Source organism: Neopelma chrysocephalum, unplaced genomic scaffold (assembly GCF_003984885.1).
Source record: "Neopelma chrysocephalum unplaced genomic scaffold, ASM398488v2 Primary Assembly neopelma1_209, whole genome shotgun sequence".
NCBI lineage: Eukaryota > Metazoa > Chordata > Aves > Passeriformes > Pipridae > Neopelma > Neopelma chrysocephalum.
Genome location: NW_020897871.1, coordinates 840188 through 856930, shown reverse-complemented (window position 1 = coordinate 856930; position 16743 = coordinate 840188). Strand labels below are relative to the sequence as shown.

At 44.1% G+C, this 16743-nt stretch overlaps 2 protein-coding genes across 6 annotated transcripts in view; one reads left to right on the top strand and one right to left on the bottom strand.

Moving 5' to 3' along the window:
* TSEN2 (tRNA splicing endonuclease subunit 2) lies at positions 1-10303 on the top strand. 5 transcript variants are annotated; one of them, XR_003537290.1, is made up of 12 exons: positions 1-30; positions 982-1177; positions 1948-2029; positions 2660-2696; positions 4509-5022; positions 5140-5217; positions 5755-5805; positions 6464-6602; positions 8255-8291; positions 8883-9023; positions 9430-9519; positions 9972-10303. XR_003537290.1 is itself a non-coding variant. In XM_027703170.1 (12 exons), the coding sequence occupies exons 2-12, from the start codon at positions 1004-1006 to the stop codon at positions 10029-10031; spliced, it is 1317 nt and encodes a 438-aa protein (XP_027558971.1). In that variant the 5' UTR covers positions 1-30; positions 982-1003; the 3' UTR covers positions 10032-10303. The 5 variants fall into 5 exon arrangements, 3 of the variants coding, with proteins under 3 accessions (XP_027558971.1, XP_027558969.1, XP_027558970.1); XM_027703170.1 differs by having other exon boundaries at positions 5140-5160; positions 8912-9023; XM_027703168.1 differs by having other exon boundaries at positions 8912-9023.
* A 2387-nt stretch (positions 10304-12690) lies between these two features.
* MKRN2OS (MKRN2 opposite strand) overlaps positions 12691-16743 on the bottom strand; it is a 4716-nt gene continuing 663 nt past the window's right edge. Inside the window, exons 2-4 of the mRNA XM_027703171.1 lie at positions 16530-16579; positions 15640-15802; positions 12691-13394 (exon numbers count right to left, since the gene is read on the bottom strand). Of these exons, the coding sequence (XP_027558972.1) occupies positions 13148-13394; positions 15640-15802; positions 16530-16579 (460 nt within the window). The 3' untranslated portion in view covers positions 12691-13147. The remainder of the gene's footprint in view (positions 13395-15639; positions 15803-16529; positions 16580-16743) is intronic.

The following is a 16743-nucleotide window of genomic DNA, read 5'->3' as shown; positions in this document are numbered from 1 at the left end:
CGGCGCGCGGGCCGTGGCGCGGCGGGGCCGGTGCGTGAGGGGAGAGCGGGGGGGGGGGGGGGGGGGGGGCGGAGGGAAACCCCCGGGCCCCCCGGAGACACCTCGGGACACCCAAAAACACCCCCGGGACCTCCGTTCCTGGTGCGGGCCCTGCCCCGGGGGTCCCGGGGGTCCCGCCCGTCTCGGTGCGGCCCCGCGGGGTCCCCGCGCTCCGGGAGCCGCAGCTCCGCCCGCGGCCCTCGGCACAGGGGCCGGGGCAGGGGGGAGAACCCGCCCGGCCGCGGCCCCTCTGCAGCGCCGCCCTCAGCCGGGGAATGTCCGAGCTGGGGGGACCCGCCGGCACCATCCAGGACAACCTCGGCCCTGCCCGGACACCCACCAGTCGCACCCTGTCCCTCAGGGCGTGCTGCAAACGCTCCCTGGGCTCAGAGTGTTCAGGACAGTCCGTATGCAGGCACTTGGGTGCTGTGGTTTCTGGTCTCTGCTCATTCCCCTCCTTTATTCCTGAACCGCTCACAGCATAACAGAAACTCACAGTTTATGTCCTGAAGTTTCCTTTGTAAACTCTTTCCTCTATGACCTTTAAGAAACCTGCAAATTGATAAATATATGAATATATATGCACAAATGTATAGATTTATTAATATGTAAATTTACTAATATATAAATTATATAAATTCATAAATGCAAATTTATACATAAATATTCAGATGTATACTGAATTTTATGAATTTTATGAATTTTTAAAAATTATAAATATTTTATTTGTAAGTTCTCTTTATAAACTATTGGCTGAGAACCATCCCCCCCCCGGTCTAGAGAACACCAGCAGATCAGTGCCTGTGTTTGTATGGTGTAAGAGTTTCAGAATTAAACTTGTATTATGGCGGAGGATTCATTGATAATTTGTTATTGCCAAGGGAATGTTGCTGAAATATGGAAAAACACTAAAACACTAAATCTTTTCTTTCCACTTTTTAGGAGGAAATATTAACATCAGGAAATGGCAGAAGCAGTTTTTCACCCCCCAAGAAGGAAAAGAAGAGTTTTTGAGTCCTACGAGGGTCCCTTCCCTGTGGGTGTGGGTGGGAAGGATTTCAGAATATGCCAGGCTGAAATCATCAACAACAACGTGATTGTGAGGAACCCAGAGGATATTGAACAGCTCTATAACAAGGTGCTGCACCCTGTTTGCACATTATTTTTAGTATTTTAATTGCAAGTAAAGCATAGTACTGGTTAAAATCTGCTGCCTTTATGTTTTCCTGCACCTTCAGCCTTATGTGATTCTCTGTATCTCACTTCTTTCCTGAAATCAGTACAAAACATACATTCTGGATCAAATGTGAATAGTATTTCTTATCCAAGCAAATACATATTTTGAATGAATCGACATTGTGACCTAAAAACAGCTGCAAAGCCTTCATGTTTGTTAATGTCTCTTTTCAACATTTGATGTAACTTCTCAAAAGCACTTTCTTGTTTCTAAAGGCCAGGAGGTTGGAATATTAATATTTTATAAATGCTTCTGTAGTTATTTTAGCTTCAGAGTGATTTATTCTTGTGTAAAATAAGCTACATTACTCCTTTGATGCCTGAGTACCATTTCAGCACCATTCTTGTGCAGTAGTATCTCTTTGGTTTCCATCATGCATTGTCACAGCATCAATACACAGGTGGTGTCTCCAGCATTCGTTTTGAAATGTCTGTTTGGAGATGTTGCCTGACAAATATTTAGAATTGAGGAGAAGACCAGACACCCTCCCAGTTAAACCACCACACCTGGTTAAATCTCTGAGTGCAGGGGTTTAATACTGACCAGTTACCAGCAGATAAACAAGCTCTAGTTGTGTTTCAGCTGATCTTGGCAGTCCACATATTGTAATTTGGAAATAAATTCATCTGTTTGTTAAGAGATAATAAGGATATTTTCCCTTTCCTTTGCAGGGCTATTTTGGAAAAGGAATCCTTTCAAGAAGTCGGCCAGTGTTCAGCATTTCAGACCCTCTGCTGGTTGCTAAGTGGCAAGGTAAATGTCCTCTGATAGTTCTTCACTTTTCTTCACAAGGATCTCTCTCTCCCCCTCTCTGGTGCTTGGGGAATGCCTGGGGAAAACCCAGGGACAGGAAATGTGTCATAGCTCCTCAGTGCACTCTCCTTGCCTTCCTGGGGTTGTTCCTCAGGAAGTCTGTAAGTAAAGGGATCCTTGGACTTCTCTTCAGATAACTCTCTGGTTTTTCTTGGGTTTAATCTGTAGGTTTTAGTGTCCATGAAATCATGAGGGAAGGATATGGGAAGTTTTTAATCTGCTTGTGGCCAGTTACATCCAGTCTGCTCTTGGTTGTTTATATTGTCATTCTTTGCTCATCTTTCCCATGACAGTTTAGTCTCAATGGGCATCACTGGGTTTTATCATATCCCTTCATCACTGTCTTTTTATGAGCTGGAGAAAAAAAGGTGTATTTAGTTGTTCTCTTGTCCAGGCTGTTACCTCTGTACCTTTCCTGGTTCTGCTGTGTCCTTGAATACAAATGGGACCAAAATGGCTTTGAAGACTGAGAATGGGGGTAATTGTCAGGCTGCAGATCACCCCAGTGACCAAAACCACACAAAAACATCTTCATATTGATGAAACAATGTATGGTTTTTCTTTGTACAGGTGTTAACACAAACATGCCTATAATTACATCTCAAAAGTAAGTTAATTTGCTTTAATTTATTCTTGGTGCTTTTAGAAAACATGTTATTGTGTTTTACCTTTTTTCTTTCTGGTTTTCAGGTTGTTGACTGTATAAGTGATGATTTGCTTCTATTTCTTTTCTCATTATTTCATTTATAAATCACAATAAGAAGAACTAGAAATAGAGTGGGGGATATTCAGTGTGGTTTTTCATGTAATCTTGCAGGTATTGATTGCTGAATAGAGGCCAAGACTGAGTACATGCATAGTAGGGTGGGTGATTAATCATAATAATCATAATAAACTTGTTTCTTAGCTGAGGAGGAGAAAAACAAGTTTCTGGGGTAGGCTCTTTAAAACAACTTCCACTTCTTTAAGGAATTACTGTAGCGTAGACTGAGGCAGCTCTTGATTTTTTATAATGCACTAATATTTTACTTTTTTTATATAAATTATCAATTAACATTGCTAGTTCGTCCACTCAGCAAAACAGTGTTGGACCACATTTTTATTTTGCTTAAATAGTAGATGAACTGTTAAGCATGTGCAGCTGAGTTACTCAGTTCGTTTCAATCTTATGATAATTTTAAAAAATTTACTTAAATTTGAAAATTATGCTCCTTCAGTCCTCGATTTTAGATAAGAAAAACAGTATCAACATTACTGCTAGTGCTAGTACAGTTACTACTGCTCACAGAAAGACTTGCCATTCTTATTAGTCTGTCTTGTGACAGCTTTATGTGCCAGCAGTGGCTGAGCATCAGTGCAAGTGTGATTATTGGTGCACAGAAGGCATCATGATCTGTTCCCGTAGAGATCTGGAACTCTATGGTAATTAAATCATAGGACCACGAGGAGTCTGGTTTCTTTAACAAAGAGTACAGCACTGAATTGTACAGCTTTATTATGAGGCTTCACAGGGACTTGTGTTTTTGTTGACACTTAAAATTTGCATTTAATTGTCTCTGTAGTTCTTCATTACCTGGTCTGCAATTGCTGCCTTAGGATTTTGTTCAGGAAAGTAAAGAATATTGTCCTAGAGTTGTCCAGGTTTGAGGAAGGACAGCTGCCCTGAGGTCCCTGCAGCTGCACAGAGGGAAGATTCATGTCTTCAACTGGATATTAATGTTATTTTCCAAGAGAAATAACAGAAAGGGCACTAAAAACTGTATCATAATTGAAAAATACTAGACATATTTACAGCTTTCAGCTGCTATCTACTGATAGGGTTATTGTTATTTCTCAGGGATATAACTCTGAGGTTTTTGTTTAAAAAAGGTAGCATCTGCTTAAGATTTTTACCCTGGTGTTTTTGCTATGTCATTGCTTTTTGAAAGGTACTTAGAACAGAGTTTTGAAGCTACTGCTCTCAGTTGTTATCTGTAAAATTGATGAAGTGTGTGAGAGCTCTGTATGCAAAGTCTTGTTGCATATTTTAATCCTGCAAGCTCTGCTACCAGGACATTTTTGGAGGGGATTCAGGTTTAGGGCTCCCATGGGAGAAGGGACTTTTTGCCCAGTGAAGTTCTTGCTTCTTGAAACTACACAGTCCCTTGTGCAGGGCTCAGTAGTGGTGTTTGGGCCACACAAATTTAAAAGGCAAAACCAGAGGAGGGGAAGAATCCTGATGCTCAGTGGTGTCACCTCCAAACCCCTACAATCTGGAGCCCCATTGCACTGGGCACACTTGTGTTTGCGCAGCAGTTGTTGGAGTGTGTTCAGATTTGCTTGTGAACTGTGCTGAATCCTCTGCTTTTAAGGTCCCTGTTTAAAAATGTTAATTAAAGGATGCAATGCCCTCCAAGTTCTCATTTCTCCTGTTTCCCAGGTACCAACGACGTGTTCAGTGGGCCAGGAGTGTTTTGCAAGAGCAAGGCCTCGATGACTGCTCAGTTACCCAAATCCTTGAAAATTACACCAAACCTCTGGAGCTGACGGAGGGTGGAGCTGAACAAACTGTTAATAACAGAATGGGCCCAAAGACAGAAAATACTGAACTTTCCAGACAACCTTCTGCAGGTGCTGGCAGTGCAGGAGCCCTGAGTGCTGAGGATCAGAATGGGGGCTCCAGGAAAGCCTGTCTGGAAGGAGATGCAGGGATGGGCCCTGTGTGTGGCTCTAAGGAGCAGGAACAAGGTGACTCCAGAGGGCTGGAGGAAGGGTCCTGCCAGAAGGGTGGTGCTCCTGTGCTCTGTGGCTGTGAGGGGAAGCAGAGCCCTGAGCAAAGGGCTGGGCAGGGGGGCGAGGCAAAGGAAAATGCTCCAGAATATGTGTTGGTGCAAGAGGAGGAAGAAGAAAAGAGCTCATGTCCTGAAGATGACTCTGCTTATTTACAAGGAAATGTAAGGAAAAAGAGCATCCCAATCTTTTAGAAAATCTCTAGCATCAGTGCTGTTTTCAGAATTCAGTATTTTTTCCAGCTAAAAGTTTTAATAATACAGTAATTTTTTTTCTTATAGCTTGTCAAGAAGGAGAAACTGGTATGCAGAAAAAATCCATTTAGGATTTTTGAATATTTACAGCTCAGCTTGGAAGAGGTATGTTCCAAGTACAAGTTGGTTTGCTTTTAATCTGAAAAAGTAGGCATTAATCTATGTTACAACATAATTTAATACCTGTTTCTAAAGTACATGGCTCTCCTGTGTCTCCGAAGGATTTGGATTGTCTTAGTCATTAAACTTCTTTTTAATAACCTGCAAGAATTACATGATATGGTTAAAAATATTTAGAGTCCAATCCCATTTGCTTTAGATGAATAGTCCCACTGGCAGAGAGACCAGTGATTTAAGTATAGAAATACCAGGAATATAACATTTATATAAATCCTGTTTCAGTTGTGCTGCCTCTAAATATATTAATTTTAACACCAGGCCCCCAGGAACGTACAGCACAGGCAGAGATGGTTTGTAGTTTGTAGATTTTTCTGTGTCTGTTGAAATGTAAAGGTCATGAACACAAGTCTCGTGACATGAGGACTCTTGTATAAAATTAATTTGAGCCTTTGTTCTTGCATGGAACATAAGCCACAGGAAGAAACGAAATATTAGTTAAACTTACTCTGTTTATTTTTTCAGGCTTTTTTCTTGGTGTATGCTCTGGGATGTTTAAGTATTTATTATGGTGAGGTAAGAGATCGGATTAATTTTGGGTTACTGGGGATACCATTAGTCTGGATACAGTCTGGTCTGAAATTTTTAGTTAATATGGCAGTAATTTATGCTGTTAATTCTGGAGGAGGAAATACCAAACAGAGTAATTGGGAAGTTTTTCTTGTAAGTAATGGTATTTCTGTTTATGAAATACTGGTCTGAAAGTTTTAAGTTTAGCCAGACAAATATAATTAAGCAGAGTCCTTTTGTAGAGAAAGGTTTTTTGTTATAGTTTAGGCAGGAAACATGGGAAGGGCAAATAAGAGAGAAATAATACAGTGAATAGTCTTACCTGAGATGGCAACATTCTTTGGAGCTCTAAGCATTAATCTCCAAGTATGACAAGCTATTGTTAATGTCATGGCAAAATAATTGAAACCTGTGCTTCTAGTTTGAGATTCATCAGCCTTTCCTTTAGATAAGGGCATTGTGGGACTGACTGTGAAATGCTGAAAGACCCACCAAATAGAGCAGCAGGTTTCTGGAAGTCTTGTATTTAGGGATCCCGTGTTTCCTTGCTGGCAGTGCCCGCTCTGTGCAGCCTGCGCTGGTCGGTGCTGAGGGGTTGCTGTCTGGCTGTCCCGGTGCTGTGTGTCTGTCTGTGCAGTCCCAGTGCCCTGTGTGTGCTCTGCAGGAGCCCCTGACCATCGTGCAGCTGTGGGAGGTGTTCAGCGAGGTGAAGCCTGATTTCAAGACCACCTACATGGCCTATCACTATTTCCGCAGCAGGGGCTGGGTGCCCAAGGTGGGGCTCAAGTACGGCACCGACCTCTGTGAGTACCTCCTCACCTGGAGCATCTGCACCTCCCTGCTCCTCAGGCAGGGCAGGGCTGCAGTGCCACGGGGCAATTCAGGCACTGCAGCAGCCTCTGCTACTTGCCCTTGGCAACAGACGTTTTTGGCTGGACTGTGGGTTGGCAGTAAAGTTGGGATGTGAGTGGAAAATCCCATCCCAGAGTCAGTAGCTGAAGAGGCAGCTTGAGAGGCCTGTTGTTTGCCTTCATGAGGTTAATAATTCCTACAGGATTCCACTGGAATTCCCTTCCCAAGTGCCTCCATCCCCTTCTAAACACACCCTCTGCAGTGTCAACGTGACAGTCCCTACAATAACAGGTTTGAATCTAGATCCAAATTCACAAAGTCCATGGATCTCATTCATCCCAGTTAGTAGAAGCTGGACTTGTGCTGAACTTACTGCTAAGAGTGTTTCTCTGGGTGGTTTTTCTTGGGGCTTTTTTTGGATAGAGGGAGAAGGGATTTGTTTCTTTGTTAATGGTTGGGGATTTAATCTTACAGAAATTATTAGTACTGTCCAAAATCCCTTGCTAAGTAGTTCAAGAACTACATTTAGCTCATGTGCACACAAACGGTACAGTAAAGCCTGTCATTACAGGAGAATGTGCATTAAGGGAGCTATTTTTTAATGGTTGCCTGCAAACCAGCAGGTGTTTTAATGCTGCTGATGTAGTTGTACATTCTGGGGGTTGTGCTGAGCTCATCCTTGAGATCAGTGAGTGGCTTTGGCTGTTCTTATACCCTGGGTTGTGGATGGGGTTTTGCTGTTGATCACCTCATGGACAGGGAAAATGATACCAGTTGGTTCACCTTTCATTCATGTGTTGGCCTGAATTTGTTGTTTAGTCACTCACTGCCTTTGGATTCGTGCCAGGCCAAGGAAGTGGAGTAGTTCAAGGTTTGGAGGAGTTCTGCCTTAGTCCTGAGCTTCCTGTGCAGCACCTTCTTAGAGTTGGTGTTACTACAGTTGGTGATAATGGATAATTTTCAGTCATGATTGTCATGAATGAAGTGCTGCTCATCCCCTCCTGACAGGGAAAGCTGTGTAAGAAAAGCTCTGCTAGTTAAAGAAAGTCCCCTCTTACAATCTTACAACCCCCTGGCAAAGGGAAGACAGGGAATGGAACCCTTTAACTCAGTGACATCAGTCCAGCTGGGAGGAGTCTTGTGTACCCTTGTATGAAGAGGGACCTTTTAGAGGGTCTGGTGGGCAGTATGTAAGAACCTGTGCCTCTCCTAAAACTTGTGGAAAATGCTTGTTTGGAACAGAAATGTGATGGCTTGCTGTTATTTTACTTGTACTCCAATGGCTCAGCTTCTGTTGTAAATACAATGTCAAAAACATGAGTCTGTTGCAGAAAAATTCCATCCCAAACTTTTTCCCACAGCAACAGCAAACTGTCCTTTGGCTCTTCGGATTTATCTTTTACCTGCTCCACCATTTCTTTGTCTCTTCCCTCTCTCTACTCTTGCTGGAACAACTTAATTCTGAGCAGGATTCAAAAGCATTGAAGTTTTGTCTTGTGTAATTAAAACTTAGAAATCATTTGACAATATTGCTTGACCCTGGTATTAAACTCTGATGGGAATTCTGTGATTATCAGACTAAGGTGCTTCTCTTCCATTTCAGTGCTGTATCGAAAAGGCCCCCCCTTCTATCACGCCAGGTTTGACATTCTTGTTTCTGTCAAATTTCTTTGTTTCAAATTAGATTTCTTTCACACATTCTCACTGCTTAAGTACATATTCATCACTCAAAATATATTGCTGGATGCATTCATACTGGGAATGTGAAAATCCTTTTAGCAGAGGTACTAAATGACACAATTTAATTGAATTTAAGTAACAGACATTAAAAATTAGAAGTTGCAGTGAGCATATGTATGATGAATGCACTCAGGAAAGTAACTTGATTTATAAGTAAATAAGTAAAACTGACTTTGGAAAATGTATGGTATGGGTAACTTATGTAATTTGGGAGAAGAAATTTTAAAGGGATGATAATTGTCTTTAGCAAGTGAGGTAAAGTAAATTGGTTAAAAATGTCAGCTTGGCATTCTTAAGAGAATGCTCCAAACATCAGGGTGGGGACAGCAGGTGCCATTGGGCATATTTCCAGCTTCATTGTTTCTTCTCTTTTCCTTGTAGAAAGAGACTGGAGTTTCACAATTTGCTGCCTCCGTGCTGGCATATTGTTTAACACCAGTTTTTAGCCTCTAGTTCTTAAATCTTCCTGCTAAAATGGTAATTTCTTTCAGTGGACTGTGCTGTGTGCTCTGTTGTGCAGTTACTCTGTCCTTGCTGAATTGGTGGATGATGATTTCCAAGGATCTCTCCGCAGACCTCTCAGCTGGATGTCCCTGTCTGGGCTCAACAGAACAACTGCTAATGCTTCCAAGGTCAGTGTTTAAAACAGCTTTAACGTGATAACGGGGCAGTTGAGCTCCCAGGAGCAGGAGTTAGAGTGAGGCTGGGAAGAGAATCCTTCTGCTGAACAACACGTTGAGTTGCCAGTGGGGAAACAAGTTTCCTTGGTCAGTATCTGTAAAGCTTATTAAAGCTTTACAGATGAATTCTGTAAAGCTTATTAAAGTTCTGGTGCTTGAAGGAGTGTTAAAAGCTGTGTGAGGAACAGAAGAAAGACCTGAGGGACACTTGTTTCCTGATGCCACTTCTGTTTTTAAAGCCTTCTCCATCTACCAGGATTTTGAACAGGGAAGCTTGTTTTCCTCTGTGCTAGAGCTTCAAGCACAGTGCTTCCATAATCCCTTTGAATTCCTGTGTGTGTTTGCTGGTTGCCAACAGGAACTGATGCTCTGCTATTTGATTAAACCCTCTGACATGACTGCAGAGGAGATGTCGAGCCCAGAGTGTATGAAGAGGATCAAGGTCCAGGTGAGTAGTTCCTGCTCTCTGTGCCATGGATGGCTTTGCCATGGAGCAGCTCCACAGCCCCTTGGGAGAACTGTCCCTGCCTCTTTGCCTTGATTTGGATTTTTCAAGCGCAGCTGCAATAAAATAATTAGATTCCTTCATACCCCAAGGCATGAGATGGGCATTGCAGGCTCTCTAAAAACTTCACATCTTCTGATCTAAAGTTTAATGTTGCTGTTACTGTCAATGTAAGCGTTTGCATGGGGAAACGGGGGTGCCTGTGGAGACTGCAAGGTTCATATCTGTTCAAAAATATGTGTGAGACCAGCTCATGTCAGGAAGAAACACAGTCATCTACTAAAATTTCTCAGTGGTCACATAATATACATCAATTTTAGAGACCTAATTCCCATCCCTCACTGATTATCTGTAGCTTTGGGTTTTTTTCCATAATAATTCCGGTTTTATTTCAGGAACTGATTGTCAGTCGTTGGGTTTCTTCCCGTGAGCGCAGTGAGCAAGATGAAGCTTAACTGACTGCATAGGAAAAAGTCACTTTTTTAAAACCACTTCTTGTTGTTTTTTACCTGATCTCATGATGACCCATTGCCTCAGAACAGCTCCTGTCCACACATACAGTTGGTTTGTGTAAATGCTATTTAAAGTGAGGTGTATTGTGTTACTGGGGACAGTGCTGTATTGGAAAACATAACTGAGCTATAGTGATGCATATGAAGGGGAGGAAAAATTAAAGCTGTGTTCCAGTTCAAAACAGAAAATAAAAATAAAACATGAAAGTATAAAACGAGTGGTGGCTATACTGCAGTAATTAGTAATATTTAACTTTTTAAATATTAATATTTGTTGCTATATTAAATGTTAATATTAAATAATTTTTACTTCTCTGGCAGGTGAAGGAGTTAGAGCTGAATGGTCTGACTCCTGAATGTCTCCCAAATGCCTGAGCAATGAGGGATTGGACTGTTTTCTGGGAATACCTGTTCAGAGTTGGGAATTGTAAGGCTCGGCACAGGGTCCTACATTTCTTCAGAAATGAGGGTTTAAACTTGACAGTCCTCAAATTTAATGGTTAAAAACCAGCAGTAATTACAGTGAATCAAATAACCTTTTAGAGAATCAGTGGTAACTTTCCTCAACCAAAACCTGACTTCATAGCCTTGAGGAAATGGCACGAGTTTGGATTTGGGGAAAGATTTGGTTGTTGCAATATTGATTATTGTAACGTTGTGATTGGGTGCCTGGACCCTGGGATTTAGTGCCTTATTTTCACAATCACAGCTCAGAATTGAGGAACTCTTCCCAGAATGTGCAGGGATTTTAGTGAATTCTATGGGTTAAGCACCTAACAGCAAAGTGAGGTGTTGGGCACCTTTCTCCATCTGGGTAAGATGCCTTTCTTCCCTTTCAAGTAAGGGCCTCATCCTGCCCCGTGCCAGCGAGATGCCCAGCCCAGCTTAGGCCCTTTCTTCTCTTGAGGATGATTTACTGTGCAGAAAATAACACAGCTTTGCTGAGCCAGTGAGAGGAACTCAGTGTCTCTAGCTTGCCAAGTGTGAGTCTCACATTCATTACTGCTTTTTTCCCTTTTATCCAGAACCTACAACAGTTTATACATTTATTTTTGTTCCTATTGCACTGGTAGCTCTCTCTGTCCTGGCCTATCATGTCATAAAGCAGATGAGGATAAACTGCAGTTTGGATGGAGTGAGGAATAGGACAGTGCTGAGCTTTGCTACACTAGTGCCTGCTATTTTCTAACTTTTTGCAAGACTGAATCATCTGGAAGGCAGGTTCCTAATGCTGATGTTCACTAGTGCTAAGGCACATTAGGAAAACAAACCAGCCAACCAGCCCCACAGGTGCTGAGCTGCTTTCAAGCAGAGCCAGGAGGTTTCAGTATCAACTGTGCTGCCTTTTAAGTCTTGCTGCTTCATTCAGGCATTTGAATTCCATCTGGGCTTCCCTGCCTCCCCGTGCTGTTCAGCTTTTGTGAGAACACATTTGCTACAACAGTGAGGACGCATCAGAGCTGGTGACAGTGACTCTCTTTGAGCTGGTTTCACTCCCTGGAAAAGGGGCTTTGCCTTCTGGACACAGGACCTTTTCCTTGTCTGGTAGAAATTGTGTCACCTCGACCTGTTCCCACCAAACACAACCCCACAATCATGTTTATTTGGGCAGTCCAGATTGTAGAGCCATGTCACAAGTGCTGGAAACTCCATACAACTCAAAAGGGGAAAATCTTCCTGTCTTTGCTCTCATTTAATATGACTCGTACTGGAAGGATGTAAAATGAAATGTGAATTGCATAGAAGTTTTTTCAAGCTGAACAGGTGTGGAGGTGTTAGGTGTGGGGGTCAAGGTGTTTTATTTCAAGCTGCAGAGGACTGTACTTCATGTTTCAGTGCTGGTGGATCAAATAACGTAGTTGTATCATTTGCCACTGTATTTGTAATTTAGCACCTAACATCCAGTACTTAAATGCAGTGAGGATTCTGCCTCAGAAACAGCACACCAGGATTTGTTTGTGAGCCAAATCCTGGCTGAGGGATTGTGCTGTGCACTGGGAGGGGGTGGACAGGTCTCCAGCAGCAGCAGGACAGTGCACTTCGAGCTGGTTGTCCCTACTTGTGCTGTGGGTGTTTTAAAGGAGCTGTAACTTAGAGTTTGGCAAGAAGTGGAAGAACACGGAGGGGGAGGCGTGTGAAGTGTGGGGTATGTGGTGTATGCAGCTGGAGAGCACGGGGGGACAGGGTTCATGGGGTAAACAAACCCCCAAACATTCATGAATGCTTCTCCATCTCTGAGAAAACAGGACTTCAGAAAAAATTAGAAGGGAAAAAAGCTGAAATTATTTTCTTAAACTAGAATGTAAGTAAAGTGAAATTCCACAAAGTTCTGGACTGCCCAGTTTTGAGCTCAGCATACATTCTGTGTAATGCACAAAAGGTAAAAGTGCTGTTGGAGGAACTTTGTCATTTTAACTCAAAATTTTTTTTATTTAATTCTGTAGTTTTAACTCCAAGATAAATTCTGAGGAGTCTGTTGCTTATTACAACTACTAACAGATAAGACACTAAAATATCTCTTAATACTAAGCATCTGTCTTGATTTGAAGAATAAATGTGCAAAATGTAAATTGAAAACTAAATATATCTGGCAAAAAGGCTGGATTTCTTTGTTGTTATATTTATTAGTAATCAGAGGAAAATAACTTTTGCAGGTAGTGAATCTGCATTTGGATTTCAGCAGCACAGAAGCATATATTCCCTTTTTTCATTCGTCAATAATCAAATGTGACAGGAAAAAACCATTTTGGTTTGCCACGGCTGAAGATACCACAGTTCATTTGCTAAAACCCTTAATTACACAGCAGTCTTGATTTCTGGTAGGAAGTGTCCTTGCAGAGCACACAGTGAATGTAAATAAGAAAACATTTTTGCATATGAATAGTTGCCACAGAAATTCTCTGTAGTGTGTACATCATAGATACACCATTTCACTCAAACGAACAAGGTCAGTATCCTTCAGGTTAAAATTAACTGTGTTTTTAACTACTTAGATCCTGCACCTTAACCCCTGAGATCTGGAGCCTTAAGGCTTTTCCCGGTTTCCTGCTGCAGCTGATTCAGTACAGCAGCTCATCGTGCTCAGCATTGCTGCCCTGTCCCCCCTCAGGCAGGGGCACGATGTAGCAGTCCCTGTGTGCCAGCTCCTGGTGCAGGGTGAGGTACCTGGAGGCTCTTCTGCTCTGGGGGATCACGAACCTCTCCGTGAACTCCCCCTTGCTCAGGGGCTGTTTCCCCTGCCTGCTCAGGACGTGGTTGATGAAGGCCAGGGCAAATGTGTAGCAGTTGTGCTCCTGCTCGTCATACCTGGGGAAAACACCTCCTTAGGAAGAGTTACCACTGAGCCAAGAACTCCCCAGGAGCCATTCCCACCTTCCCTTCATGCTGATGGTTAAATATATTCCATTCATCACCAGCTGTACTTTCCAGCCCAGGAACTCTGAGCATAAAAACTAAGAGGCAGCAGGACATGGCAGTAATGCATTCCTATTTTCCAGACTGACTTGGCTCTTCCCTTGTTAAACCTTTGCTCTTCCCTGTATTGTTCCCAACTCCTTCCTGCAGCCCCAGTGTTAATTGTGAGGCCCCACGTGTGGTGGTAACGTGGAAGCTCCCTTCAAACCCAGTGCCTTCCATCGCTGATGTGCTGATACAGCTGCTGGACAGTGCCAGTCAAACCCCACTGGCAGTGATCTGTGCCAACTGTGCAAGGATAGAAATGCTAATGGAACAGGAGTGACAGCCATTTAAAATGCTTTTGCCTTTCTTTTCCTCTTTTTTTAAGCCCTGCTACCCTGTCCTAGGACATTACAGCACTTATCTGGTCACTGTCAGAATGTTCCTTGGGTTCTCCCAAATGTTTCATGTTGGCCACTAACAGCTTCAATTATTGCATTTACTCCACTCTCTCACCACACTGTGCTGCATTTCCCCCTGTCCCTGTGTAACTGCATTTGCTCAGACTCCTGTTTGCCACCCGCCTCACCCTCAGGCTGCTCCCTAAGTGCCTGGCCCCCTGTCCCTGGTTCTCCCCAGCCCTGTGACCCATTCCTTGCCTCGTGCTCTCAGTGGCTCCATGGTCTGTGCTGTCACAGGGAGTCTCTGGGAGGATTCCCTGTCAGCCCTGGGGGTTTCTGCAAGATCTGAGGACTGTGGCTATGAAAAGTGACCCTGAGCCCAGCTCAGCAGAGCTCACTCTTCTCTTCAAAGCTCTCCTGGTTTAAGGGCACCTGAAGTGACCTGTGAGCTCCTGTTCAGTAAGAAAGCTCAGCTCCTCCTTTTTGGGAAGAGTGTCTTTGGCTCCAGACAGGAGAGCCAGCTCCTCTCAGTCACTGCGGGTGCTGTTGGTCCTGGCTGTGGCTGCAGTTCTTTGCCACTGTCCTCCAGGAAATGACAAGCAATCAAGAAAATCAGAACTAGGCTCAGCCTGAACCCAGAGGAGTTACAGGATTAGTTTAGTGCAGTTCCTGTCCATTGAAAACCAGGGGAGTTAATTAAAAGAGTTTTCAGCAGTTCAGTGGTTACTGGTCTAGTTGTGGAAAAAGTAGGTCACTGTGTCAGGAGATGGTAGAAAAATGAAGAAAAGCTCGTAGAAGAGATGAAAACATCTGTCTGCCTTCTGCCAGTGAGGTTTTTTGACACCAAGCCAATTTTAGTATTCCTGTTAAGGCACTGGGAATTGTAAAAGTAACACAAATCCTGTTGGCTTTACAAGTCCTGTAAACATCTAAAAATTCTATTCCAAATCAAAGTCTTCCATCTCCTGGTCTAGGGAGATGATGAGTGAGGTCTGAAATTTATAGTCAGCATGTACAGAATTGCTAAAAAATGCTTTTGATTTGGTGGGGGGGGGTTCTTTTCTATTATGGCTCTGTGAAGTGACACACCCCCAGTGCCCAGGCAGGCTGTGTGTTACTTGGGCTGTTCCCAGGGACAGTTCCAGGGCTTTCCCTGGAGAGCTGCAGTGTGGGGATGTGACAGGGCATGTTTGACCTGGGCATTCACTTCAGGGCTGCATATTCTTGGTGGGACACACCAGCTTAGTTCAAAGGGTGAGGACGCCTTTCTGTATTTACCCATCCAGAGCAGTGTTATGGAGCAGGTGGAAATGAGCCTGCTTCCCATTTCTCACCACTGACAACCAGAATGTCACCTGGGTGTCAGACCTGGGCAAGAATCCCAGCGTGGTCAGCCTTTAAATGCAAATACACCTAAAACTGCAGAAACCTTGAAAAATAATCCCAGAATGGCACCTGGCCCTTTGTACTGAGCAGATGCTTCATTAAACTGGGGGGTTCATGCAAAATTCCCTGAAATAACCTCGTTTTCGAGCTTTCACATTCCAGCACATAAGTTTGTACTTAAAACTGAAGAATGCTGTGTTTAGCCAGGCCAGGGAGGTTCAGGACAGGCTGACAGGGTTGTCCAGCCTTGGAAATGTGTGTTCTGAAGGAGCACAAGGCTCTGGATGACCCACAAGCCCCTCGAGGTCCAGCCCCATTTATCATCCCAGACTAAAAACTCCATTACACCCACATTTCAAGCCACGTACCTGTGAGGAAGCCAGGCCTCTCCCTCGGAAAATTCCTCCAGGAGGTTATCCCACTGCTGCAGGAGCTCCACCATGTGTGGCTGGACCAGGGGGATGCAGATGCACTGCTCCCACCCCGAGTGGGCCCTGTGCACACCCTCCTGGTCATAGTTGTACACCACCCCTGCAACACACAACAGGCTGGCACTGCACAAACAGCCTTTTGGGGGTTATGTTTTGGAATGAAAGCTATGATTTTTCCATAATCCTGTTCTTTCTTAGGCTGGTTACACCACAGCTTCCTATCAGTGCCCAGTAGGAACTGCAGGCCTGGCTCCCACCAAAAACCTGCTCTGAGTTTCAGATGCCTTTTGGTAACAAGAGCAACTTAAGCACAACCAGACTTCATTTTTAACCCCCAAATTAGACCATCTTTATATTAATTAAACATCTAAGGTGACATTTTGCAGGCTGGGCTTACTCTGCGGATAACCCGGTAGGATTTTTAATGTGGCTTTTAAAATGTTTGTTTTTTAATTAGGGGTATTTTTAGAACTACCAGAAACCATATTTAATTCATTGTAACTTCTTTAAAGTAGGCCTGGCTTTCCCTTTCCCTGTGTCGGGGTGGAAGGCACCTGTCCATTCCATCCAGTGCCATGTGGAATGTGGGATGTGACTTTCACTGGAGCTGTGTCTGCTGCAAGGTGGGATAGATGCTTGGGCTCGGGATGTTTCCAGGGTCTCCATGACCCTCTCCTGGAGGAGCCCAGCAGAGCTCCGGGCTCTGGTCCCTGCAGCCCCCCCAGGGCTTCTCAGCAAAGCTGTGCCAGGCCCGGGATGCCCCGAGCTGGGCCGGCCCCAGGAGCACAGGGGGTGAGGGGGCGGCTCTGGGCACACGGTGTCCTTACCCCGAGAGTCAGTGATCCCCACGTGCAGGTCGGAGCTCCCGTCGTACCCCCTGCAACAGGAGCAGAGTGTTGGATCAGGGCTCGTCCCTTGGGAACATCCCGGTGTGCGGGTGGGGGGCAGGGCTGCAGGGACACCCGGGCATGGCGGCTCCGCTCCGGAGGGGCCAGCCCTGCCCATTCCCTGCCCTGCCCATTCCCTGCCCTGCCCATTCCC

Coding starts and splice junctions, on each gene's coding strand:
- TSEN2 (XM_027703168.1), top strand. CDS start 1,004: ATGGCAGAAGCAGTTTTTCACCCCCCAAGAAGGAAAAGAAGAGTTTTT. Junction 8,292..8,911: donor CCCCCCTTCTATCACGCCAG/GTTTGACATTCT, acceptor TCTGTTGTGCAG/TTACTCTGTCCTTGCTGAAT. Junction 9,520..9,971: donor TGAAGAGGATCAAGGTCCAG/GTGAGTAGTTCC, acceptor GTTTTATTTCAG/GAACTGATTGTCAGTCGTTG.